The sequence below is a fragment of the Neofelis nebulosa genome, chromosome 16 (genome assembly GCF_028018385.1).
Source record: "Neofelis nebulosa isolate mNeoNeb1 chromosome 16, mNeoNeb1.pri, whole genome shotgun sequence".
Lineage (NCBI taxonomy): Eukaryota > Metazoa > Chordata > Mammalia > Carnivora > Felidae > Neofelis > Neofelis nebulosa.
Window position 1 is genome coordinate 60,142,689 of NC_080797.1, and position 24,165 is coordinate 60,166,853.

General features: G+C 52.2%; 1 protein-coding gene across 3 annotated transcripts in view; it reads left to right on the plus strand.

Annotated features, from left to right (window-relative positions):
* Positions 1 to 5,042: 5,042 nt before the first annotated feature.
* The window catches only part of KSR1 (kinase suppressor of ras 1), a 163,871-nt gene continuing 144,748 nt past the window's right edge, over positions 5,043 to 24,165 (plus strand). The window contains exon 1 of one of the 3 annotated variants that reach the window (XM_058703863.1): positions 5,043 to 5,620. In XM_058703863.1, coding sequence (XP_058559846.1) covers positions 5,390 to 5,620 — 231 coding nt within the window. In that variant the 5' untranslated portion in view covers positions 5,043 to 5,389. The remainder of the gene's footprint in view (positions 5,621 to 24,165) is intronic. The other 2 variants (XM_058703864.1, XM_058703865.1) reach the window with 2 other exon arrangements.

A 24,165-nucleotide genomic window follows, 5' to 3' on the forward strand; every position in this document is an offset into this window, starting at 1 on the left:
CTAGGCAGGGTTCCTGAGCTTGTCCACAGCCCCATTCTTTCCCGGAGACACGCTTTTTATTTTCATCAGATTCTTAAAATTGGGACATTGACTGAAAAAAAGCCTCGAGTGGCACATGAACCTGGACAAGTCAGCAGGGCCTGGGAATGAAGGGTTTTGTAGGCCTTGTTTCAGGAATTCATACTTCAAAAGTCTTTTCATAAACTATAAAGTGATGTATCATTTACTGCTCTGTTCCCAGAGTCTAGCACAATGCCAAGCACATATCGGGGGCTCAGTGCATAGTTGATGAATGGATGAATGAATGAATGAATGAATGAGCACAGGTAACAGATAATAGGGTTCGTCTCCCCAGGGCGACTCCATGCATTTCCTGGATAATTTAACTGAAGAGGAAATCCAGGAAACCAAAGCTTCTCCTGTAATGCCCCTATGTTCTAAGAGAAACATGTGACCTGTCAGTCCTGTGGTGATGCTGGGGGTGGAGGTGGGGAGGGGAGGCGTGGCTGCCCCTGACCACAGGGTAGGGTGCTTCTGACCGTGCCCTGCAGTCTCTTTGGAGGAGCAGAGGCCAAGATGGCCCAAATCATGTTTTTCCTCCTTCCACAGTCAACCCATTGGCTGTCGGGCATCCACTCTATTTCCTCTGTCTCCTCCTCACCCCCGAGTGCCTGCTCCTGCTCCTGTGATCTCACTTGGGCCCTGCAGCAGTCTCAAAACCAGTGGCCCTGCTTTTGCTCCACCTTACTAACCTCCACTCTTCATGTGGTGGCCAGAAAGATCTTTAGGACACTTAAAATTGTCAGGAATGTGGCTTTCTTTCAATGTACTTAGAGAGCTGTGCTTCTAAAACTTCAACATACGTTCAAGTCACATGGGGATCTTGCTAAAAATCCAGGCTGTGATTCAGCTGATCTGGGGCAGGGCTGGAGACCTTGCATTTCTAAGGAGCTCCCAGGCGACGCGGGAATCTTGGACTACATTAAGGAGTAACAAAGACTTAGAGAAAAATCCAAACTTCCTGCCCATGTCTACTTCATCGGGCCCCTTTCCAGAAATCCTCCGTTCTCTGCAACCCCTGCTCTTCTCTCCCTGTGCTGTAGCCACACTGGCCTTCGTGCTATTCCTGGAGCAAGCTGAGTTGTTCCTGCCACAGGGCATTTGCACGTGATGTTCCCGCTGCCTAGAATGCCTTCTCCCCGGAGCTCCACATGGCTTGCTCCTTCTCTTTCTTTAGATCTTAATTCAAGATCAGTCATAGAGTACTTCTCTGCCCACTTCAGCTGAAGAAGCACCTCGTACCCTGGGGACTTGCTATCAGCTATAAACTTCTCTCCCTTCACAACACTTATCCTTCGTCGAATTTACTCTGGGTGTATATTTAACTTCTTGTCTCCATGCTCAGGTTTGTTCTACATGATTAAGGACATGGTTTCCTTCCCTTGGCCTATCCCAGAGGCTAGCACACGGCAGGTGCCCTTCTCGTGTTTTCTGGGTCTAGGCACGAACGTTCCTGCGCAGCTGCTGTGGTGCCGAGATGCTCGCAGGGCTGTGCAAGCTTCGAAGGCTTCACGCGCCAGCAATGCAGGTGCCCGAGGCAGAGGGGAGGGCGGAAGGAAGGAGCGAACGCTCTTGTCCTGAGGATGCCACAGAAAAAGTCTCAAGAGTCTGGAGATGGAGTTCCGCCCAAGAATCACCACGTAATGGATGAATTCACCGAACCAGGAGAGACTCACTCTGGAGGGTGAGGAAGGAAACTAAGTAACATTAGTTGAGTTACCGAAGGTGCTTGAAACAGGGCCTGCGATGCAGTATTTCACCAATAAATATGAATAAATACATCGAGAGTAAGGACTCTGGGACCATCACTTTGCAGAATGTTCTCGGTTCCTGCTCACAACGTGTGCCCTCCATCTTGCAAATGAGGAGAAAGACTCTGAGGTAAGAGAAGGCTTGCTCAGGGTTCAGAGACAAGACGGAGAACCCCACTCCCTGAAACAGCTCCGGGGAAGGTTGTAAACGCCACGCTCCCTGTCCCTTGGCCTGCTCTTTCCTGTGCCCTTGCACCTGTTAACCACCAGCCATGCTGGGCATTCTACTGAATTATTTGCGGTCTGTCTTCGCTCACCAGAATATAAACTCCCGGAGGGTAAGGATTTTTTTTTGTTTTTGTTTTGCCCACTCCTGTTTCCCAGAGCCCAGAATAGGGCTTGCCACAAGACTCAACACTTGAGGAATTCTGAACGTTAAAGGGATGAATGAAGGGATTATTTGTAAAGCCTTGCTTTCTGCATCTCTGGGAGGCAGGGGTGTAAAAGTGTGGCTGACAGGAGCCCGAGCCCTGCTGGAGAGGGCCGCGGTGCCTCTGAGAGGAACGCTGTGGCTTACAGGTCAGAAGGCAGACCGTGTCCACAGAAGAGGGGCTGACCGGCCACACGGAGCCTGGCGGGAGAGAAGCCCGGGAACAGGGCTTTGTCCAGTCTCCAACCCTCACACCGCTGCCAGGCTGGCAGTTACCCTTCTCAGGATACAGCTTCCCACATAAAATGGCCCTGGGGGTGGGGGGGAATGTGTCAACCAGGCCCCAGTGGCAATTACGGCTTGATGTAAATGCATAAATAGGCACTTACCAGGAAACCTCTTGTGAATTGAGTTAGAAGTGAGTCATTCACTCAAGCCTGCCTGCTCCAGCTGCTGAACAGACAGAGATTCTGAGCCACCCAAGGACACACAATGGACGGTCCCTTGAGATAGTTCCCTGGGCCCGCTGACCAACCTTTTTATTTTTTATTTTATTATTTCTTGTAATGTTTACTTATTTTTGACAGATAGCGCGTGCTCACGGGGGAGGGGCAGAGAGAGAGGGAGACAGAACCTGAACAAGTTGCAGGGTCTGAGCTGTTAGCACAGAGCTGGATGTGGGGCTCGAACCCAAGGCTCGAACTCAGGAACGGAGGAGATCATGACATAAGCCGAATCATGACGATCAGATCAGGGAGCTTTACCAACTGAGCCACCCAGGCACTCCTACACCAACTTTTTTAAAGTTCAGGCTCCCAGACCCCACAGCATCAGCCTCACCGAGAACTTGTTAGAAAATGCAAATTCTCCAGCCACTGAACCAGAAGCCCTGAATGTGGGGTCCCTTGCTCTGCCTGTTCACAAGCCCTGCAGGAGATTCTGATTCACTGTTTGAGAATAACGGTTACACAGTTTCAATCGGGGCAGTTAGCTATTCCTGCAGGGGCGGTGGGCTGGGCTAAGGTAACAGGGTTGGGGGCTTCACAGACACAGAACTGAGGGTCCTGTTTTAAATTAAGTAAGGAATGGAGTAGTGACTCTTAGTGGGAAGGGTCAAGAGTTAGGGAGGAAGCCCCTTGTGTTTCAGAAAATCTTCACAAGAGGGGTTAGTTTGCAAAAGCACATTTTAAAGTTATAGTTTTGTGTTTTAGTTTTGAAATTTCAAATGACATTAAAGGAAGATTTAAAAATTTTCTTAAATGTTTATTTATCTTTGAAGGAGAAAGAGACAGAGCATGAGCAGGGGAAGAGCAGAGAGAGAGGGAGACAGAATCCGAAGCAGGCTCCGGGCTCTGAGCTGTTAGCACAGAGCCCAAGACAGGGCTGGAACTCAAGATCCACCAGATCATGACCTGAGCTGACGTCGGACACTTAACCGACTGAGCCACCCAGATGCCCCAAGGAAGGTTTAATATAAATTGCCACCCACTACTGTGTGTAGACTTCAGGTAGGAATACAATGCTCGGACACTATCTCCTGTTCAATTCTCCTTCTTCATAAAAAAGGTGGGCGGGGGGGGGGGAGATGGAGAGAGAGACAGACACACAAAGAAAGTCCCAATTTCCCTGAAATGGCCTGAAAGATAGGAGAAACTCAGCATAGGATGTGCCCAAAGAATTCACGAAATGGGTCGCACAACTTTATTGAGCTCCTACTGTGGGCCCTGCGTTGTATTTGGCTCTAGGAAGAGGAAACAAAGATAAATTATTCAGCCACTTCTGCAGCCAAGGCGCTTACATTCTGAGAGCTATTTCTTCTAGTTAGCAGATGTTGGAAGTATAGATGGTGTGCTTTTGATTAAGAGTCCCAGCGTTTCAGTTTAGCCAAGTAACAGGGCGCAAGTGAAGCGGCAGGAGGTAGGAGGGGAGAGTGGGGGCATGGGTTGCGGCTTGAATGCCGAGTTAAGAGGCAAAGAAGATAGAAAGGCCCTGTAGCGGTATTGTGCCCGTGCCACTGGTGGCATCTGGGGCCATGGTTAGGAAATCTGAGGTTGGTCAGTAACAATTACTAGCATTTGTCAGTAATCAATTTAGGTCCACACATTAACTCCTTCTTTATATGAACCCTAGAAAATAGATACTATTATCACCCCATTTTTATTAATTAGAAAACTCAAGACGGTCAGAGGGGGAGCTCACAGCTCAGCTGTCACAGCTAGGTAGAGTGTGAATTTGAACCCAGGCTGTCTGTTCTAGAGCGCTTCAAGTGACAAATCAATGTGCCACCCGAAGCGTCTGGACTGGCCTGCTGGGTAGGGGTGGCGGAGGGATGGGATGCTTATTTTGATGGGTAAATACGATCCTGAAGAAAGCTCTGACGTCTTTCTCCATGCCCGAACATTCCCTTTGGCATAGACAATCGAGAGTCAATGCTCCGCGAACCAGCCAGAGGACAAGTACTTTAGGCCCCTTCCCACTAGATGGCGGCCCCTAAACCAACATAGAAATTCTGGAACCTCCGCTGTCCCCACCTTCCAGGGTTAGGCTCTGCCGCAGAATTGCAGGAAGCGCACCCTCCTCCCATCCAGGGGCTACCGGCCCCTGCCCCGCCCCATCCGGGGGTCGTGGGAAGCCCTCAGGCTGGAGGCAGGAGTGGAGGGGGCGGGGAGACGAGCCCACCCCCCCCCACCCCCTCCCGGCTCTGGGCGCCCGAGGGAGGAGCTGGTGCGCAGCGGCCACTCCCGGAGCGAGGAGGCGGGGCGCTCCCGCACTGCTGGAGCCCGTCGCCAAGGGGAAGGCCTGGACCGCCGGGCGCTGGGCGCGGACGCGGGCCCCGAGGGCGCGGGCCGAGCGGCAGGTGCGCGACGCGGACTACAAGTCCCAGCATGCCCAGCTACCCTGACCCGGCCCCCGCTGCCACTTAAAAGCTTCGGGAGCCGCAGCCGTCGGGTCGCCGCGGCTTTCGCTTTGCAGCCGCGGCTGGGCGGGCGGGAGCGGCGGGCTTGGCGGCCGGCAGTCCTAGCGTCCGGGCTCCGGGTGCGCCGAGGGGCGCTCTTCGTCCGGCCCTCCCCGCGCGCGGATTCCCTCCCGAGGCGCCCGCGCCCCCGGGCTCCCCGCCTCGCCCACCCCGCGGCCCCGATGCCGAGGCATGGATAGAGCGGCGCTGCGCGCGGCGGCGATGGGAGAGAAGAAGGAGGGCCGCGGCGGGGGGGACGCGGCGGCCGCGGACGGGGGCCCCGGGGCCGCGGCCAGTCGGGCGCTGCAGCAGTGCGGGCAGCTCCAGAAGCTCATCGACATCTCCATCGGCAGCCTGCGCGGGCTGCGCACCAAGTGCGCCGTGTCCAACGACCTCACCCAGCAGGAGATCCGGACCCTGGAGGTAAGGGGGCCGCGCGGCCCGGGGAGCGGCCCCGGCACCTCCCTCGATGCCCCAGGGCACTCCTTCCCAGATGCATCCCGGAGCCGGTGTCGCCCCTTTGAGGCTTCCTCTCCCTCCTCCAGTCGCTGTTGCGGCAGCTTGGGGACCCAGGACCAGCCCGTCACCTTGGGCGGGATTTGGGGGGAGGGGCGGAGTGGGAACTGGGGTGGAGGCTCGAGGAGCCCGTGGGCGGGGTGGGCTGCGCGCGGGCATCCCCTGCCTCCCCATCTCCGCCCCCGCCCAGTTTGCGGGGCCGCAGGACTCATTCTCCCACTGAGTCACACGCTGGACTTTTCCCTGTGTGACTGAGGCGAGCAGCCGTGGGCCGGGGTGACGGGGAGCGGGGGGGGGGGGGGTCCCCCTGAAGTGTGATCACAGGCCCGCCATTCTCTTTCTCTCACGCCCCAGACTCCCTGCTTGTTCCTTTCTTTCCTTTCCTCCAGGATTTTTGTCTGCCGCTTTTCAAAACGTGTTTGCTGAAACTGCATATTTATTGCTCAGGCATTTGATGCTTTCCTTTCGCACAGCCACAGCATTTCACTGCTCAAAATATAATTACCCACCGACTCCCCCACTCCTCCTCAGACATTGGATTTTGGTTTAGGAAGGATTATGCTGGGGCACCAGGCCTTTGGTAGGAAGATGACACTATTTAAGGGGTTCTGGGGGAGAGAGTCTCCAGTGTAAAGAAGAAATAAGATCTGCAGGCCCTCCTCCCTCAAATTATAGCCAGGACGTGCAGTATTAAAAGGATTTGGAAGAACAAGTCAAAAGGGTGGTTGGATTCTCAGAAGGGGGCTCCCCCTCCCCCGTACACAATAGAGGGAAACTAGTGCATTCCCAACTAGCTTTTGTCCTGACACTGGAAAGGCCGTAAAATTCCAGGGACCACTTAATTGCTACCCCAACTTGAAGTGGCTTCTTTCCACCTTGCGTCGGCACATCTGGCCTTCTGCCGATCTGGGGATGTTTTGTCATGGGGAGAACCTTAATTTCTCAACCTAACAGCCTCCTCCCCAACCCTTTATTGCAAACTGCCTCTGCCAGCTGTCATAGGCCAATCAGCAGCCTGAATCCCTGTTTGATCCACAATGTTCGAGGGTGACTTCTCTCCTGCAGTTTTGTTTCCTTCAAAGCTACAAAACCAGGGACGTTGGAAGCATCTCGTGAGTGCTGGCTATTATTATTTTCATTACAGTTGCTCTAGCAGTACTGACCGGGCTTTGCTTTAAAAACTAACCAACAACAACACCCCCCTGCCCCCAAGCTGTCCCTTCTTGCATGCATGCTGCTGTTTTCCAAGGGGTGAGGGAAACTGGTCTCTTCTTGAACACAGCCGAATGTGTTTGCCCAGCAAAGTTCGGTGTTTGAACTGACACAATAGGGGGCCTGTGTGGCTTAGTTGTGGGAGGCGGGATCATCGTCCTGCAGCATGTGTCTGCTTGGACTGCTATGTTATCGAGATGAGAGAAAGTTCTCTGTGTTGACCTCTCTCGGATTGTTCCCATGTTGCTCTGAAGATCTCCTGGTTCCTGGAGTAGATACAGGAGGACTGTGTATTGTTCATTCTCTGGAAATGGTACTTTGCCCTCTAGATACCCTGATTTCCAGAGTCATTCATTTTAACAAAGATACGGCATCGTGACACCCCAGAGCATTGCTATTTAGGTCTGTGAGCTGTGTGTCAGTGGCCTCCCTCCTGCGTGTTTATTGGGTGATGGTCTCTGACAGCCAGAAAACCCACCCAAAGGAAATTTGCAGTGTAAACGGAACCAATACCCAGCTCCCCGTTCTCTCCATTGTGGTGTGGGATTTGGGTTCACCCTACTCCGAGAAAAGGCAGCACCTGGTTTGTTTTTTGGGCATGGGAATTGAGACTTCAGGAACTGGCTCCCTAAAGCTGCCTCCAGCTAATTTGAATGAATCTCTTTGCCCTGGAGGCCTCAGCCTCCTAACCTGCACAGGGAGGTTGGGGTGGATCTCTGTAGGCCCTTGACAAGGCTCTACATTCTGTGGTTTGGTGAAGGGGCCTCTGTTGGGTTGAACCAAACGTTTGTTGCACATGCCTCTGTTTAAAAAACAGTTGTAAAATCCAGATTTACGAAGCTGATAAAATAGGGGGGAAGTGTATTAGTGAAAGAATTCTGCTGATGGGGACAGTGTGGCGGACAGCTTTGAATTCAGGTCTGGGGTGGGGAGGGGTGTCTGTCCCATGACTTCTGAACCTCAACTTTCCCATCTGTACAATGGGGATAAGATGGCATAAACCTGCAGTGCTGTGAGCCTATAAGTTTGTGTGCTACCACTGAAAGATTCTGCCTATAAACTTTCCCTGGTGGGGGTCCACCTTTAGGGGGGCCTAAAGGGGGGCCACCTTTAGGGGAAGGTACTTCTCTATAGCTGGCTCTTGTCTCCTAGAGGTGGGTGACACGGGCCAGGAGACCATCCCGCCAGCATGGAGTGAGGGAGGCAGGACAGTGGTCCAGCTGTCCGCTCTGGCTTTCTTTTCTGTTCTGCAGGCTCCTCTCCCATCATATTCCAGGCCAGGGCCCCTAGAGAGAATGCTTTGCAACATTGGATTCCGGGCTTTTGAAGAAAGGGGGTTCCCCAGAGGTCTTGGCTTATGCAACTGCGCCAGACTTCTCCCAGAATCTTAGGAACCCCAGCCCAGTCTGGCCTTCATTAAAAAAAAATTTTTTTTAATATTTATTGATTTTTGAGAGTGAGAGAGACAGAGCATGAGTGGGGGAGGGGCAGAGAGAGAAGGAGACACAATCCGAAGCAAGCTTCAGGCTCTGAGCCGTCAGCACAGAGCCCGTTGTGGGGCTCGAACTCACGGACTGCGAGTTCACGACCTGAGCTGAAGTCGGACGCTTAACCGACTGAGCCATCCAGGCACCCCTGGCCTTCATCCAATAAGCACTCGCTGGGAGAAACAGCACGTGGGATGCCCCCGGAAGCCCCTGACCTGGGCGCAGCTGCTGGTGCCCCAGATCACAGGTCGTGATGGTGTGTGGGGTCGTGGGGGGGCGGGGCGGGCGCAACGCGTCTGGCTGCCCTTGTGATGACTTTTTCTCGGTGTAGTGGTCCAGTTTGGATTCAAAAGAGTGCAAGGAGCCGGGGTTCAATGTTTGCCTCCTACCTGCCGGCAAGTGTGCCGGAACCTTCTCAGGCTCCTCATATTTCCCAGAAATCCACCAACCTTCACCACACAATTTTTTCTCTCTAGATGGGGAGGGAGGGTGACAGAATCTAGAACTCAGAGCCTGAATTTGTAAACAAAGTTGTGAGGCTCCTTCATCCTAGAGGAGCCCCGTGCCCTGCCTCCAGCAGACCCTCCTAGGGGGTCTGAGAACTCCACCCAGGCAGGACGGAATGTTCTCGTTCCCCCATGGGCTCACACAGGGACACCTGGCTGGCCTCACAGCTGGGCCTGGAGCCCCATGCCAGGTCCTTCCCTCATTTATTCATGCTTTGTGGGCCGAGTCTGTGCTGAGCTCTGGGGAGAAAGCAGTGCCTCGTGCAGGTTCACATTTAGTGGCATCGTAACGTTGCCCTTTTCTGCCGGCCTGCTAGTACTTTCCAGAACAGGCCAAGGCATACCGAGTGTCTCCACCTTGCGCTCTTTTAAAAAACATTTTTTTTGGTAATGTTTATTAATTTTTGAGAGACAGACAGACAGAGCACGAGCCGGGGAGGGGCAGAGAGAGAGGGAGACGCAGAATCTGAAGCAGGCTCCAGGCTCCGAGCTGTCAGCACAGAACCTGATGTGGGGCTTGAACCATGAACTATGAGATCATGACCTGAACCTGACCAGGTGCCCCGCCCCCTCTACCTTATGCTCTTATAGAAATTCCTTCCTATGCAAGCTGATCTGGAGAAAGAAGGCCCCGTGGACCTTGCCCATGGGACTTGCCCAGGAGGGGACCTTGGGGAGCTGTGGTAGGTACAGTCCACACTTTGGCCACTTCTCTGAGTTGCCCTGGAGCCAGGAGGTGCCACTCGGAAGGTCAGCAGGGCTTGCCTTTTGCCCAGCTTGATTGTGACGGAGGTCAGAACCCTGCTGTGTGGAGTACCGAGCTCCAGGCCACATGGTCCCTTATCTGCCCCCACCACCCCCCCCAACATCAGGCCCTCCAGGCTTGCATGAACATCCATTCACTCAATTTCCATCATTATTCGTTTGCCTGCTGGGCTAGCTGTAGCCACCCTGGCAAGGATTCTGAGGTACTCGGGATGCCTTCCTGGTCTTTGGGGAAACTTGAATTCTAACGGGGAACCAGGCAGGTGAACCGTAGTGACTCCAGGAGCATGGCTTGCCAAGTACTCAGGGATGGGGAATGTGCCGGAACGGGTTGGCCAGTCTAGCCTTCTGTTTTGGTGGGAACTATTCCCACAGTCCTGGTGTCCCACGTTACGTCCCTGGCAGAACTGAGAGCGCGAGCTGGTTTCCCTTTCCCCACCGGCCATCGCTTCAGAGTGGGGGCATCTCTCCTTCTGCTCCATTGCCATGGCTCCAACCTCCATGGAGGTTTTAACTCCAGCCGTCCCTGAGGGGATGCAGAGATGGGGCACTGCCCCCTTTGGTGTCTGCTTTCACCTTGGCAGCTTTATCCCTGCTGGAACTTGCCACCCGCATTCCTCCGTGGTGGACTGGAGAGGGTCCTGCGTGTCTCCTCCTCTTTACTCCTTTCTCGCCAAGAAAGCTGCTGTGTCCTGCCCGGGAGAGGACGCTGGGGAGGGGCGGGTGGTGCTGGAGGAAGGCCTCATCGCAGCCTCGGCCCAAGTTAGTGTGAGTGCCAGAGGGCTGCTGGTATGCTGCCGGGGACAACGGGAATGCCTCCTTCCCCTCTGGGTTGGCCCCATGTCCAGGGGGCTGCACTCCCCACCGCAGGTATTCTCTCCCCGCCTGCTGGCTGTGGCCGGGAGAGAGACTGTGAAGGCCTTGGCCCTTGGCCGTGTCTGTGGTGGTGGGGGGATGTAGCAGAACCTGCCACCAAGTCTCTGTAAGCTGTGCTTTTTAAAGAGTATACATCTTTTGGGGCGCCTGGGTGGCTTAGTCGGTTAAGTGTCCGCCTTCGTCTCAGGTCATGATCTCATGGCTCATGAGTTCGAGCCCCATGTCGGGCTCTGTGCTGACAGCTCGGAGCCTGGAGCCTGCTTCGGATTCTGCGTCTCCCTCTCTCTGCCCCTTTTCTGCTTGCATGCTGTCTCTCTCAAAAATAAATAAACATTACAAAATAAAAATTAAAAAAAAATAAAAAGTATACGTCTTTTCAGAATAGATGGCTCGGAATCTTCTCTCACATTCAGTTCCGAAGAGAAAGCCGCGTAGGTGCCTTTGGGGTTATGGTATATGTGCTGCCGAAGCGAGCACTCCTTGGGGTTATGGGAATGGCCTTCAGGCACAGTGAGGGCGGGTTGTGGGATGCACACTTTCTTCGTGTTCACCTGTTCTGTGTCTTGCACGCTGGTAGGCCCCCGGCCTATGTCGCCCTGTTTAACTCTCACAAGAACCTTAGGAGGGTTTATCCTCATTTTGCAAATGAAGACCCTGTGGCCCCGAGGGATGGAGAGGACTCCATGAGTAGGTGACCAAACCGGGGTGCACTGGTCTTCAGAACTACGTCCTGAACCTTGCAGCCGCCTCTAGCAGCCCTGGTGGGAATTCGGGGCAGGATCCTGGCTGCTGAGGCCAAGGAGGCGGCAGTCACAGAAAAGGGCAGCCTGGGGGTGGTTATTCGGTGGCTCAGTTCCCGATGGCTGGTGGCCCACCCCAGGCCGTGCAGCCTCCGAACTTGAGCTTGGGGCTGTTTCCCTAACATGCAGCCCGGCACATCCTCAAAGATAGGCCTCTGTCAACAAACTCTGATGCAACCAGGTCTGTGTCGGTGTCCCTCTGAGAAACGAGAAGCTGCCTAGAGATCAACTTGCTCATAATTTTTTTAATGGACACCTGCCTTATTCTTTCTGAATAATCCTTCTGAGAAGCACCCTATCCCCTAGCTTTCCACTTTGTAAAAAATATTTCCGAATACACGTAATGATCTGTGTTCAGTGTGAGAAAGAAAACACTGATGAACAAAAGAAAAAAACCACACCCCTAATGCCAGCTCTCGGATCTGGTTAATTCTTCTTAACGGTTTGCTGTATGTCCTCCCAGGGTTTTTATCCTCTGCATTCGCAGATAGATGTACACGTAGATACTTGCGGCACATACTGTGTGCATTGCCTTGTAAGTGTCTTCTGTTTACATTGATACGCATGGATATACATCAGCGCCGTCGGTGGCTGCTTTGTGTGGTCATACCATAAATTCATTGAACCAGTCCTCCCCGTGTTAGCCATCCAGGCTGTTTCCAAGCCCTGCTATTATAAATCATGCTGCAGAGTCTTTTCCTAGAAGGGGAATTTGCTAGGCCAAAGTATAGCAACAGCATGCAATCGTAATCCTATTCTTTAAAATCTTTAGGGCGTGATATGTTCCCCCTTCCCCAGCATGAATGCCAGGATTTCTAAAACGGCAGCCTTTATGCATTTACCCCTCTGCCACTGCATCCACGTCTCCCCTGAGTTCGGGAAGTGTAAACAGGAGACAGGACAGGGTCCCTGAGGCTGATGTTCTGGGGTATGTGTCGAAGATTGTGGGCTGTGGTTTTTGGTTGCCTGCAGCAAAGTTGGGAGGGGGCTTGGGTTGATCAGTTAGAAGAGCGTGGTCTTCTCCAAGACAGCAGAGGGGGTGCTGGGGGTCAGGGCTTTCTGTGTCCAGGGGACTGGTTGCCTCTGGGCAGGGCACAGCCATGCGGTGACGTCTTTATCCCTTAAACTGTAGACTCTTTTCCTTCACCAGCCACAGATACTGATCAGATGGCTGTTTGGGGTGCCTTGGTAGGGGGTTTCAGAGGATCTTGGGCTTTCCATCTGGTCCAGCCCTCTCATCTTGCAGGCGAGGACACTTAAGTCCCGACGGTGAAGGGACTTGGTGGGAATGCCTGTTAGAGAATTAACATTGCCGGAGGGCGGAGGAGAGACTGAGCACTGAGCTGGGATGCAGACCTGAGGTGCCCTGAAGAGAGAGACATGAAACCATCTATCTAGGCTAATGGCCAACAGCAGCCTGCCATTTCACCCTCCTGTGTTGGTGGGGTCCTCGGCTTCAGGGAGTTTCCTGCAAGAGGAAGCAAATGGATTGGCCTTGCCAGCCCCCTCCCCATGGCTTGGGGACCCCAGGCAGTGGAGAGATTCTTGGGGAGCAACTTGGGGTATCCTGTGGGTGCGGCCTTTTTTGTTTTTTTAAATTTTTTTTTTTTTTTTTAACGTTTATTTTTGAGACAGAGAGAGACAAAGCATGAACGGGGGAGGGTCAGAGAGAGAGGGAGACACAGAATCTGAAACAGGCTCCAGGCTCTGAGCAGTCAGCCCAGAGCCCGACGCGGGGCTTGAACTCACGGACCGTGAGATCGTGACCTGAGCCGAAGTCGGACGCTTAACCGACTGAGCCACCCAGGCGCCCAGTGGGGCCTTTTTTGAAAACCAGTCTAGCCAATGGGCTTTGAACCTGACTATACTTTCAAGGGCTTCTCGTCCTGCCACTGAAAGATGCCCTGGGACCTGGGTGGGTGAACCTTTACTCCTGTAGGCCTAGTGTTTGTCTTAAATTTGTGCAGAGTTTGCATTATATTCCACGAAACGCTGTTGTTGGTTTTAATGTCAAGAGAACGTTATAAATCATTTACTAACACTGCCAGAAGATACAGCCTTTTAATCTGACGTCTTTGTGTCCGTCTTGTCTTTGTCCCCCGTTGCAGATCCCAGGTAGAGATGCCCATACCTGTGCATCCACTGGGGACAGATGTTGGGATCAGAAATGCTTTGTCATTTGTTCTTGGGCGTGATTGTTCCTCACCTGCGTTGAAAAAGCCTCAGTTCAAGCTGCCGCCACATATAAAACCTATATATTTATACGCATGTGTAATTTTCTGCCATTCTGGCCTTGGTGGGCAACGGTGTGTTTTAACTGGGCAGATTGCCTTTCAAAATAACGGAGCTGAAGTATCTTGTTTGTTTGCCATTTTTCTCCTTGCCTTCCCCCCTTTCATTTTTCCACCCACAGAATAATTGCAAGAATAAATCAAGACTTGTGTTTGAAATTTTAAAAAAAGAGGGGGAAAGAAAGCTTACGGCAGTCCATGGACTCGGCCTTTATGGTGAGAAAAAATAACTTTTTGTACAGAATAAACTACAGACCCCAGTCGATAACATTGATCGTGAGGGCTTTGCTTTCTGCAAATCTGTCAAGAGAAGCTGCTTATGGAGAGGTGAGGCTTTCTTCAGCATGACACCTTGAGGTTTGGAGTGCCAATTGAGCTAGTTAATTTGGGTTTGATCTTGGCATGGATAAAGCAGGACCAGCTTTATTCATGGTGCATTCAGAGTTTCGCTGGCTGGGAAAAAAATTATAGGCGTATTTCAAAAGTGACTTGGGAGTTCTCCATCATTGGGCACTGTCTTGAGAGCCCCCTCCCCCCGGCGTGGGGCCCTCGAAAGGGCTTAGTGCAGCCTTTCCTCTACTGTATCTGCGAAAGAGGCCTTCTGGTGGTTGAGAATGTGCCACATCAGCCCTCTCCCCCTCTGGAGATTCCTGAAGATCTTTAAGTGTCTTTAAGGCTCTGAGATGCCCTGCAGCACATGTTCCCAAACTTATTGATCCAGGGATCTTTCTTCCACTGAACATAGTTGGGGGAAATACCACCTTAAGCCATGAACGGGAAAAACAAGAAATTGTAGGCTTAGCGTCAGCCAAGCTTTATGTTTTTATGATGCTGGGGTCCCATTTAAGATTCCAGTTTGAATCGGGTGGGTTGAGGAGAGGCTGGTGAGTCCATAGACTGACCAAGCCGTGTGAGGTGGCCTGTTGTCAAGGGAGGTGCTAAACAAAGGGAGGCAGAGAGTGACCCGTTTCACTTAATCCTTCCAACTAGGCGAAGCAAGGCTTGCCCGGAGACTCCGGGTGCCTGGGGTCCCTGCTCCTGCTCCTCCTGTCTCTGCGTGCCAGTTAGCCTCGTGTCAAGGGCACGCTCACTCAGAGTTTACCGGGAACCCCATGACCCAGCTGGGGGACAGAGAACAGTCCAAGAGAAATGCAGATGGCTGCGGGTGTGTTTGAGCCTGGGGCTGCTGAGGGCAGGGGAAGGGCTGGGCTGCAGACAAGGAATGCTTTTTAAAACAAAAAAGGAAATGCTGGCTCAGAATGGAAAGGAAAGGAAGCTGCTTCCTGTTTCTGGCTTTTCGAAGGGAGGAGCTCTCTGTAGCCCCTTGGCCAATGGGGGCCTGGGTCTGTGGGGCCACTCTAGGTGTGCTGGATGTGCTGACCCCACACCACTGCCTGAGCTCTCAGAAATGGACCGGATTCACTCTTTTTCATTTTCACCAGATGACTGATCAGATGGGTGCATGGTTTCCGAAATAACTATCTGTACACATTACAAAATGGAATGTATCCTACTAGCTGATTTTTACCGCAAGCTTATTCCATGCCTCCCCTCCCCCCCCATTAGGAGTTTTATGTGTCAGTTACTCCTCCCAGCAACCTTGTGAGGAAGGTCCCATCGCGATCCCCATTTTACAGAGAAAGAAACCGAGGTGCAGAGAGGTTAAGCGACTTGCCCAGGGACACACAGCTAAGGAGAGACCAAGCCGTGCCGTAAACACAGACAGTCTTAATGACCCGCCTGTACTGCCTGACTTGCCTTTGCAAACTCCCCTCTCTTCCACCCGAAAACTCTGTTAGCGTAGAATCATTGTTTGATTCTGGTGGGTTTTGTCTGGGATCCAGAGGGCAGCCCCCAGCCTGGGCCAGGCCCTGGTGATTTTTAGGTAGAATGTCTGGGCCTGAGTTTACATGTTTCGAACACTCTATTATGGAAATGTTCAAAAGTGCGAGAGTAGAGAGAATGGTCTGATGAGCCCCCACGTAGTGATCCCCCAGCTTCAGGGGTAACTAGGTCTACCAGTCTTGGGTCATCTATTGCCATAGATGCCATCTATTGCCATTCCCCTCTGAGTAAGCCTGGTTTGGAGAATCGTGGGGCTAGGCGGTTGGTCTTAAGGGAGCAGGGTGACCTGAGAAGGTCTAGTCCAGTCCTCTGCCTCCAGGCAGAGCCATACCTATCCTAGCAGGCGGGGGAAATCTCTATGCCTTTTCCCATGAAATGATGGTCTCGATTTCTCCAGAAGCTTGCCCTGGCTGCTGGGCGCCCATCCATTGCAGGGAGCCTGTCCCACTGGCTAACTCAGATCTCCTGCTGCACCTGGGTCCTGTTCTCAGAGCCTGAGGGCTGGTGCATCGCCTCCCCGAGTCTCCTGTCCCGCTGTGGGCCCTCCGAGCCCACGGTCACGTTATGGCAGTCCTGATTCCCAGTCCACTCATTTGCCTGGTTCTGTGTCCCCTCTTCTGCCTTTTCTCTTGCTTCTTGCTTTTTCCGCACCCCACGAGATGTCAGATGTCAGCTGACGTTTATTGAGCGCTACCGCGTGTGGACCCTGGGGGGACAGTGGGTGAGGGCACGCAGACCCCGTTCTCCAGGAGCTCCCGGCCCTGCGTGTGTCTTGTCTCATGCTCTGCTCTGTCCCTTCTGACACCTGGTCTTGCCGACCGCCCTCTGGCTTCTTTTCTCTGTGGTTTCTTGCCCTCAACAAAGGTGGTTTCCTTTGTTGTTTTGTCTTGTTTTCTTCGCTTTTTGCTGAATTCCCACAGGCGTCCGTCACTTTTTGCTAGCTGCTTCCTATCTGTAGTGGCCTTCTGCACACAGTCATGGTGGCATCATGGAGAAGGACGGCCTTGAGCACAAGGAGGCCAGTGAGGACCTTGGGTTGCACATGGGTTCTGTGGGGAGGTCACATGCACAGCAGGACTCTACTCCCTGCTTGCTCTGCGACTTTGGGCAACTTCTTTGGCTTTCGGAACCTCAGTTTCCTCGTTCGCTAAAAGGAAATAGGCATAGGTTTCTTTTGGACTCCTGTGAGGTGTTGCAGAGATGTGGAAGGCATGTTGGGCAGTGCCTGGTCATTCAATACTTTTATTAAAATAAAGTTTTTGGGGGGCGCCTGGGTGGCGCAGTCGGTTAAGCGTCCGACTTCAGCCAGGTCACGATCTCGTGGTCCGTGAGTTCGAGCCCCGCGTCAGGCTCTGGGCCGACGGCTCGGAGCCTGGAGCCTGTTTCCGATTCTGTGTCTCCCTCTCTCTCTGCCCCTCCCCCGTTCATGCTCTGTCTCTCTCTGTCCCAAAAATAAATTAAAAAAAATAATAATAATAAATAAAATAAAATAAAATAAAATAAAGTTTTTGGGAGGCACCTGGGTGGCTTAGTCAGTTGAGTATCCGACTTCAGCTCAGGTCATGATTTTGCAGTTTGTGGGTTTGAGCCCCACATCGGGCCCTGTGCTAATAGCTCAGAGCCCGGAGCCTGCTTCAGACTCTGTGTCTACCCCTCCCCCCGCTGGTGCTCCACCTCTCTTTCTCTCAAAAATAAATGTTAAAAAAAAAAAAATTAAAAAAAATTTTAAATGTTTATTTATTTATTTTAACGTTTATTTATCTTTGAGACAGAGAGAGACAAAGCATGAAGGGGGGGAGGGGCAGAGAGAGAGGGAGACACAGAATCCGAAGCAGGCTCCGGGCTCCGAGCCGTCGGCACAGGGCCCGACGCGGGGCTCGAACCCACAGACCGTGAGATCATGACCTGAGCTGAAGGCGGACGCTCAACTGACTGAGCCACCCAGGCGCCCCAAATGTTTATTAATTTTGAGAGAGAGAGAGAGGGTGTGTGCCAGCAGGGGAGGGGCAGAGAGGGAGGGGGAAAGAGAATCCCAAGCAGGCTCCATGCTGTCAGTGTAGAGCCCAACATAGGGCTTAAGCTCATAAACTGTGAGATCATGATCATGACCTGAGCCGAAATCAAGAGTCAGAGTTTACCCGACTGAGCCACCCAGGCGCCCCAGGATCACAGTGCTTTTTGACCTCCTGTCAGCATTATTCTAAAACACCTGTTCATGATTCTCTGTTCTCTTCCATTTGGCCATTTTAATTGCTGCATGATATTTCATCCAGTGGACGGGCCGTAACTTGCCAAAGCATTTCCCCTCTTACTGGACATTTCGGTTGTTTCCAGGTCTCTGCTGTGATAAACATGACTGGAATTGTCTTTCTACAGACGCCTCTTTATTTTTGTTCCAATTCTGGATTCATTTCCTTGGGATAATTCCCAGGAATGGAATTATCGAGTCAAAGGGCATGGATATTTTTTTTTGTGATGGGGATCGCTATGCTGTTCTCCATTTTATGCTTTTTGAGTGATAGCTTTCTTAAAAATGGTACTCCTGGGTAAATTTCTTCCCTTTTCTTTACAGTCTTCTTGGCCTCTGTTCTCCCCCCTCCCCAACCTCTTCTTTTATTTTTATTTTTTATTTTTTTGGCCTTGTTAAATCATTCCCTTCCTTTCTGTCTGTTATTATGTTTTTTTAAAATAGGTATAACTGACAAGTAAAATAGTAAGATATTTAAAGTGGGGAAATCTTTCCCATCTTGGCTGAATATTTCTCTCTTCTGTCCATTCATTCAGTGACTACTGTATATCTACTACGTGCCAGGCACTGTGTTAGGTGCTAAGAAAAGAGCAGTGAGAAGACAGAGGTTCCTTTCGTGGAAAGAGGAAGATCAAAGGCCAGCAGACAGAGAAGGTGGCCTGGGAGAAAGAAACCTGGAAGTCTGGTAGAGTGATGGGGGTGGGGAGAAGGTCGCTACTTTAGATGCTGCGACCAGGAAAGGCCTCCTTTTTAGAGGTGATGTTTGAGCCAAGTGTTGACAGATGAGAAGACAGCAGCCTTATGAAGACCTGGGTGAAGAGTATTTGAGGTCAAGGGCCAACTTGTGCAGGCCAGTGTGCCTCGAGGTCAGCAGGAAGCGGTGGTCCTTGAGGACCGTGGTTGGCCATGTGTCATGTGCTGTGAGGTCAAGGATGTAGGCGGGCATTTGGGGCTGTTTCCCTAAGGTTGGGCCGTGGTAAAAAATGAATGCAGCAATCCAGCAGATAGTGTTGCCCCGTAGTGATTCCCCCCCCCCCCCCCCCACCCCTACCGCCGTGACGTGCCAGGCCCTGTTCTGGGATAGAACAGTAAATACGCAAGTCAGCTTAGCGGAGGAGTTTGTAGATGAGTAAACCACTAGAAGGTGCTGGCGAGGGTGTGAATGAAAGCCCATCAGGCCGCATAGTGACTCATCTCTACATCCTGAGGTGTGCGGGGACTTGGGAAATAGGTTTTTGATTTGAACCAAGCTGTGCTCTCTGCCACCGGCCTTCCCCATGCTAACTGAAACTCTCTTCTCTCCTGTGAGGCCTGGCAGCTGCAGTCTGCCGGGTTGGGGGTGGTGGGGGGGGGGACCCTGGGCCTCTTGCAAGGAAGGGGCCCTGAGAACTGAGGTTGCCAGCTCAGACATGGGGCTGCTACTACCAGGTACGAGTATCTAGGTGCCACTTATGGGAAACGAGCCTGAGAAGTAGATGCGGGAAACCCCCTTCTTGGCTGAGCTGCCCTGCCCTGCCCCATTCTTCCCGACCAGGGACTCTGATTTGTGCGTCTTTTTGGGAATCCAGACTAGAGGACACCGTGCTTTTCAGTGTTGTCTTTCCTTAAGATAGAGCAAAGAGATGGAGGGTGAGGTCTGAGCAGAGGGTTCAACATACTCAACCTTGGGGCAGCCTAGAGTGTATTCACCTAATGAGCTGTGACCCCGTGGCAGTTCCAGGAACTGGGCCCGTGGAAGATGTTGGCTGCCATTTTGTTTGGAGCAGGCCAGATGACTCATAAGCTACAGGGTGCTCTGATACCATTGAGTCGGGGGCCAGCTTTGACAAGCTCCTTGGGTTTCTACTATGAGCTTCTTGGCAAATGGGAAGGGAATGCCAGATCCTAGGAATCTGGTATCTTGGGCTCCCCCTGTCCTCTCCCCTCAGTTACAGCTAACTAGAGGTAGACTTGCCCACTTTTAATAGATCAGGCTTTTTACAGGTGTTCTCTGCGTTGCTTCCTCAATAATGATGACTTCACTAGCCCACTTGGTGGATGAGGAAGTAAGGCCCAAAGTCACACAGTCATTGGTAGGGCTGGGGTTCAAATCTAGAATTGCCTGAGGCCACATTTGTGTTCATTTCTCTGCACCCTCAGAAATCTCTTTGACCTTGGGTCTTGTCTAGAGCAGAGAGGTCTGAAAAAGGCTTTGGTGACTTAACGTTCGGCATTTTGGAAGAAGTAACGCTATGCTAGGTGGAAGAGGGTTTGAAAATCTCTCCTTTTTCCATACCGTTTGAATGGGATTGCCTCCGGTTTGTAAAGATGAGGTGACCGGAGCTTTGGAGTCCAGATCTGCAGGTGCCATTTGCATAAGAAAGGCACAGCGAGAGGTGGAAGGCTCCCGGTAGAGAAGGCTTGGGAAGGGGAGGGAAGGGGAGGGAAGCATCCTTGACTGTGGGAGTAGGGGTTGGGAGGCGGGTGGGTTCAGAGCCAAGGCTCTTACCTGACTCCGTCTGAAAGAACTTGGCTTCTGTTTCAAAGCGCTCTGGTTAGAAAGGCGACATAATGGGTAGCACTTGGGCCTTGTAGGGATGGCTTCGAGACATAGTTGTTTTTTAAGTGTTGGTGGCAAAATTTCAGGAGAAAGAAAGTCCCTGGGGAGATTCCCTTTGGTGGCCCTGATGCACCCTGGCCGAGGGGACCAGACCGAGGAAGGAAGAATCCATCAGCAAATGGAAACTTGCCTCTTCGGGGGACAGGAAACTTTTTATGTGTGGTTGGTCTGGTGGTTTAGGAGGAGAGGTGAGCAGTAGAGACATAGCACTGGGCCAGTTTTGCAACTGCATCTTTGAAAATTTTGAGAGTTTTAGGAAGTAGTTAAAAAAAAAAAAAAAGTAAAAAGAAACCAAAAGCCAAAGATTTCGTTTAGTCCTGATACCTGTGTGTGGACAGCCGTGCAGGCTACGATTGGCCGTGTGACTAGTGGAAACTGGTCCCTATGCACTGGTTCATTCACACCCTCCCCCACCTTTGGTCCCTAAACCAGAGGAGACTCCTGACCATCCTTAGAAAAAGACTTAGGTGGCCCCAAATGCCCAGACCTTGTCTTGGGCATCTAACAGTGTAAACCAAACTTCCTCTCCGGCCCTGTTTAGTTTAAGCAGTTTCCTGGTCTGGCATGATTTGTTTTCTTAACACCCTACTTGTCAAAGCCCCAATCCCACTGGTCACAGCTAACTGGACTCTGTCACCCTGTGGCTGCCAAACTAGGTTGGGCTTATGTTCTAAAAGTCACACTTGCTCTTCCCCTGAGGAAGTGGAGCAGGAGAGGTTCCTGGGGTCCACTGCCTGGGTTTGCCCCTCCTGCCTTCTCTTCCCTATTTTCATCATAGACTGGATTCTTTTTTTTTTTTTTTTAAAGTAAATTCTCCCAATATGGGGCTCGAACTCATGACCACAAGATCAAGACTTGCATGCTCTACCACTGAGCCAGGCAGGCGCCCCCACAGGGTGGATTCTTGGTCTTATTCTGGAAAGCTCTGCTGGCCAATGGTCTGCTCCTGTATTCGGATAAAAGGTCAGGAGGGTACATGCACAGACTCTGGCACTCAATGGCTTAGGTTCAAGCTCCACTCCCTTCCTGGCCAGCTGTGCATATTTGGGCAAGTTGCTTAACCTGTCTGAACAACAGTTTCCTCATCTGTCAAATGGGGATTATAATAGGATTGGTGTCCCTAGTAAGTGAGATGAGCCATGGAAAGCACAATGCCTGGCACACAGTAAGAGTCTTTTGAGATTTGTTTTTTCAACAAGTATTTAATTAGTGGGTTGGGCACCCACTGTGGGCTGGGCACTATTCCAAACTGGGGGAAATAACAGGTAACAAAATGGACAAAAATACCGGCTTTGTAGAAGTTGGGTTTCGGTGTTGGGAGATGGTAAGGCAGTAAGTGGGTAGGTAGAATAGGTTGTTCGTTCAATGGTGAGGGTGCTCACCCTCACTGAGGGCAACGATGAAAGCCGGGAAGAGCGCCAGGGGCAAGGGGTGGTATGATTTTAAATGACGGCTCAGGACGGCTTTGCAGAGAAGGTAATATTTGAATAAAGACCTCAGAAAGGTGGAGAGGGATACCATGGGGACGTATCTGGGGAAGAGCTTTGGAAGCCAAGCATTAGCAAGGGCAGAGGCCCAAGGGGGTGAGTGGGAAGTCCTCCCGCAACTCGGGCTGGAGCCCCGGGTGACGCCCAAGGAGGTGCCCCTCTCAGGGGAGCCTGGAGCGACCAGAAGCCCTGTTGTTGACTTCCTGAAAGTGTACTTGGGAGTGGGTCCTGTTTCTGAGTGCAAGGGCGGGTGGCCGAGTCCTGGCCTGAGCGAGCGGCGGCTGCTTGTATTCGTCCCACAAGACTTCCTGGGCACCCGTGAAGGTGGATGATGTGGGCAGGTGTCTCTCTTATCCTCGTCTGTTACACCAGACAGTAGATACTCTCTGACTTGGTTCGTCCCCCCAAGGGAGCTTATTCTAAGGTAGTTATTCGGCAGAAAGCAGATGCACAACGTATGAGGATACGTGCATCATCTGCAATACAAAAGAACCCCCCCACGAAACAGGTGCCCACCGGCGAGGGGATGGTTAAACATACCGTGGTGTGGCCTATGATGGTTATTAGGTGCACGTCTGTGCTTTTGGAAGACTGGGTGACAGCAGGACCATGTCTATGCTATTGCATTAAGTGAGAGCATACACAGTGCAAACCTGCATATGTGCATAGCATTTGTAGTTGTATGAATATGTAAAAATATGTCTGCACGTGGAAAAATCTAGGAGAGAAATGCATTCTGGGCGGGGAGGACTGTCCTTGGAAAAATTCCCTTATTATTATTTTCATTCACTCATTTATTGTAAGTTTATTTTTTTATCTGAGAGAGAGAGAGAGTGCAAGAGTAGGGCAGGGGCAGGAGCAGAGGTGGGGCGGGGAATCTCAAGCAGGTTCCACGCTCTCAGCACAGAGCCGGACACGGGACTAGAACCCACGAACCGTGAGATGGTGACCTGAGCCAGAACCAAGAGTCAGACCCTTAACTGACTGAGCCACCCAGGCGCCCCATCATTCATTCATTTATTAAGGTAATGAATGTTCGAGTGCCTGTCACCCTTGCGAGCTGGGTGCTCAGATACAGTCGTGGACCTGACCAGAGACCCCTGCCCGAGGCCCCGTTTTGCTCAGCCCCCTTCCCTTCTCAGCATCCCAGGACTGAAGGCTGGCAGCATGGTGTGATGCTGAGCTCACACCTGCTGGAATCAAAAGTGACACGTGGTCCTGCCGCTTTCCCCTGGGGTGTTCGGGCCTCTGTTGAGCCGGTCCTGGATTTGGCTGCGAAGCAGAGAAGTTTCCAGAGCCGCCACCCCTCCCGAGGGGAGTGAAACCGTTCCTCGCAAGCAGTCCTGCGGGAACAGAGCCTGCTTGGCACCGAGAAGGCCCCCCAAGACAGGCCGCACCCCTGTCCTTGCGACCACCCAGCCATCTGTGTGAGGGGCTGTCCCAGAAAAAGGAGAACCGCTGAAGGAGGCTCTGTGTCTCAGTGCCACACGCGCACAGGGTAAACCCGGCCTGGGACGCCGTCCCGGGAGGCTGGCGGTTGGCTCAGAGACACACTTTAAGTGCTTTGGGTGTTTGGACAGTGGATGGAAGTGATGAGGAGGACGTTTATGACGAGAGCAAACATGTATTGAATGCTCTTGATTCTGGGCTCTTGGCTGGTACCCCGAATACCACACCCCTCGGTCCTTCCAGCCACCCTGGGAGGCTGGTGCAGCTCTCTCTGCCATTGCCTAGGAGGGAACTGAGGCCCAGACAGGTGGGCTGGCCTCCTGACACCACACAGAGGGGGACGGGGGTGAGATCCAAATCAGGATCTGGCTGATTACCGAGCCCCAACGCGGTGCATTTTCTGTGTCACAGCATGCTTTGGTTACACCGAGAAAGGTGTCACCGGTGGACCCCTCTCTCCCTCCTACTTCTACTTCTGTCCGTCCCTCCCAGATGGCCATTGCCTCTCCCCGTGGAGGCCCCTCCGCTCGGCACACCACATGCTTCCGGGCCAGCCTTCTTTCCACTAAGAAGGGTGATTAGAGACCTTTTGCGCTAAAGGAAGGGTTTCCTGTCTCTTTAAAGGACAAAGACTGTGCGTGACCTCTTCATCCAGAAGCTTTAGGGCCTGGTACAGTGCTTGGCACATCGTAAGTGCTGAGTCATTAAATGAGGTTGTGTTATAATCGGTGCGAAATGAACCTCACTGCATTCCCGGAGAAATAATGTCAATCAGCGCAGATGCTGGGGGAAATTGGCCTCCGGAATCAGACCCAGACAGCCTGGGTTTGCCTCGTGCCTGTGCCATCAGCTGTATCTAAGCTTGGTGAAGTTATCATTTTCCTGGG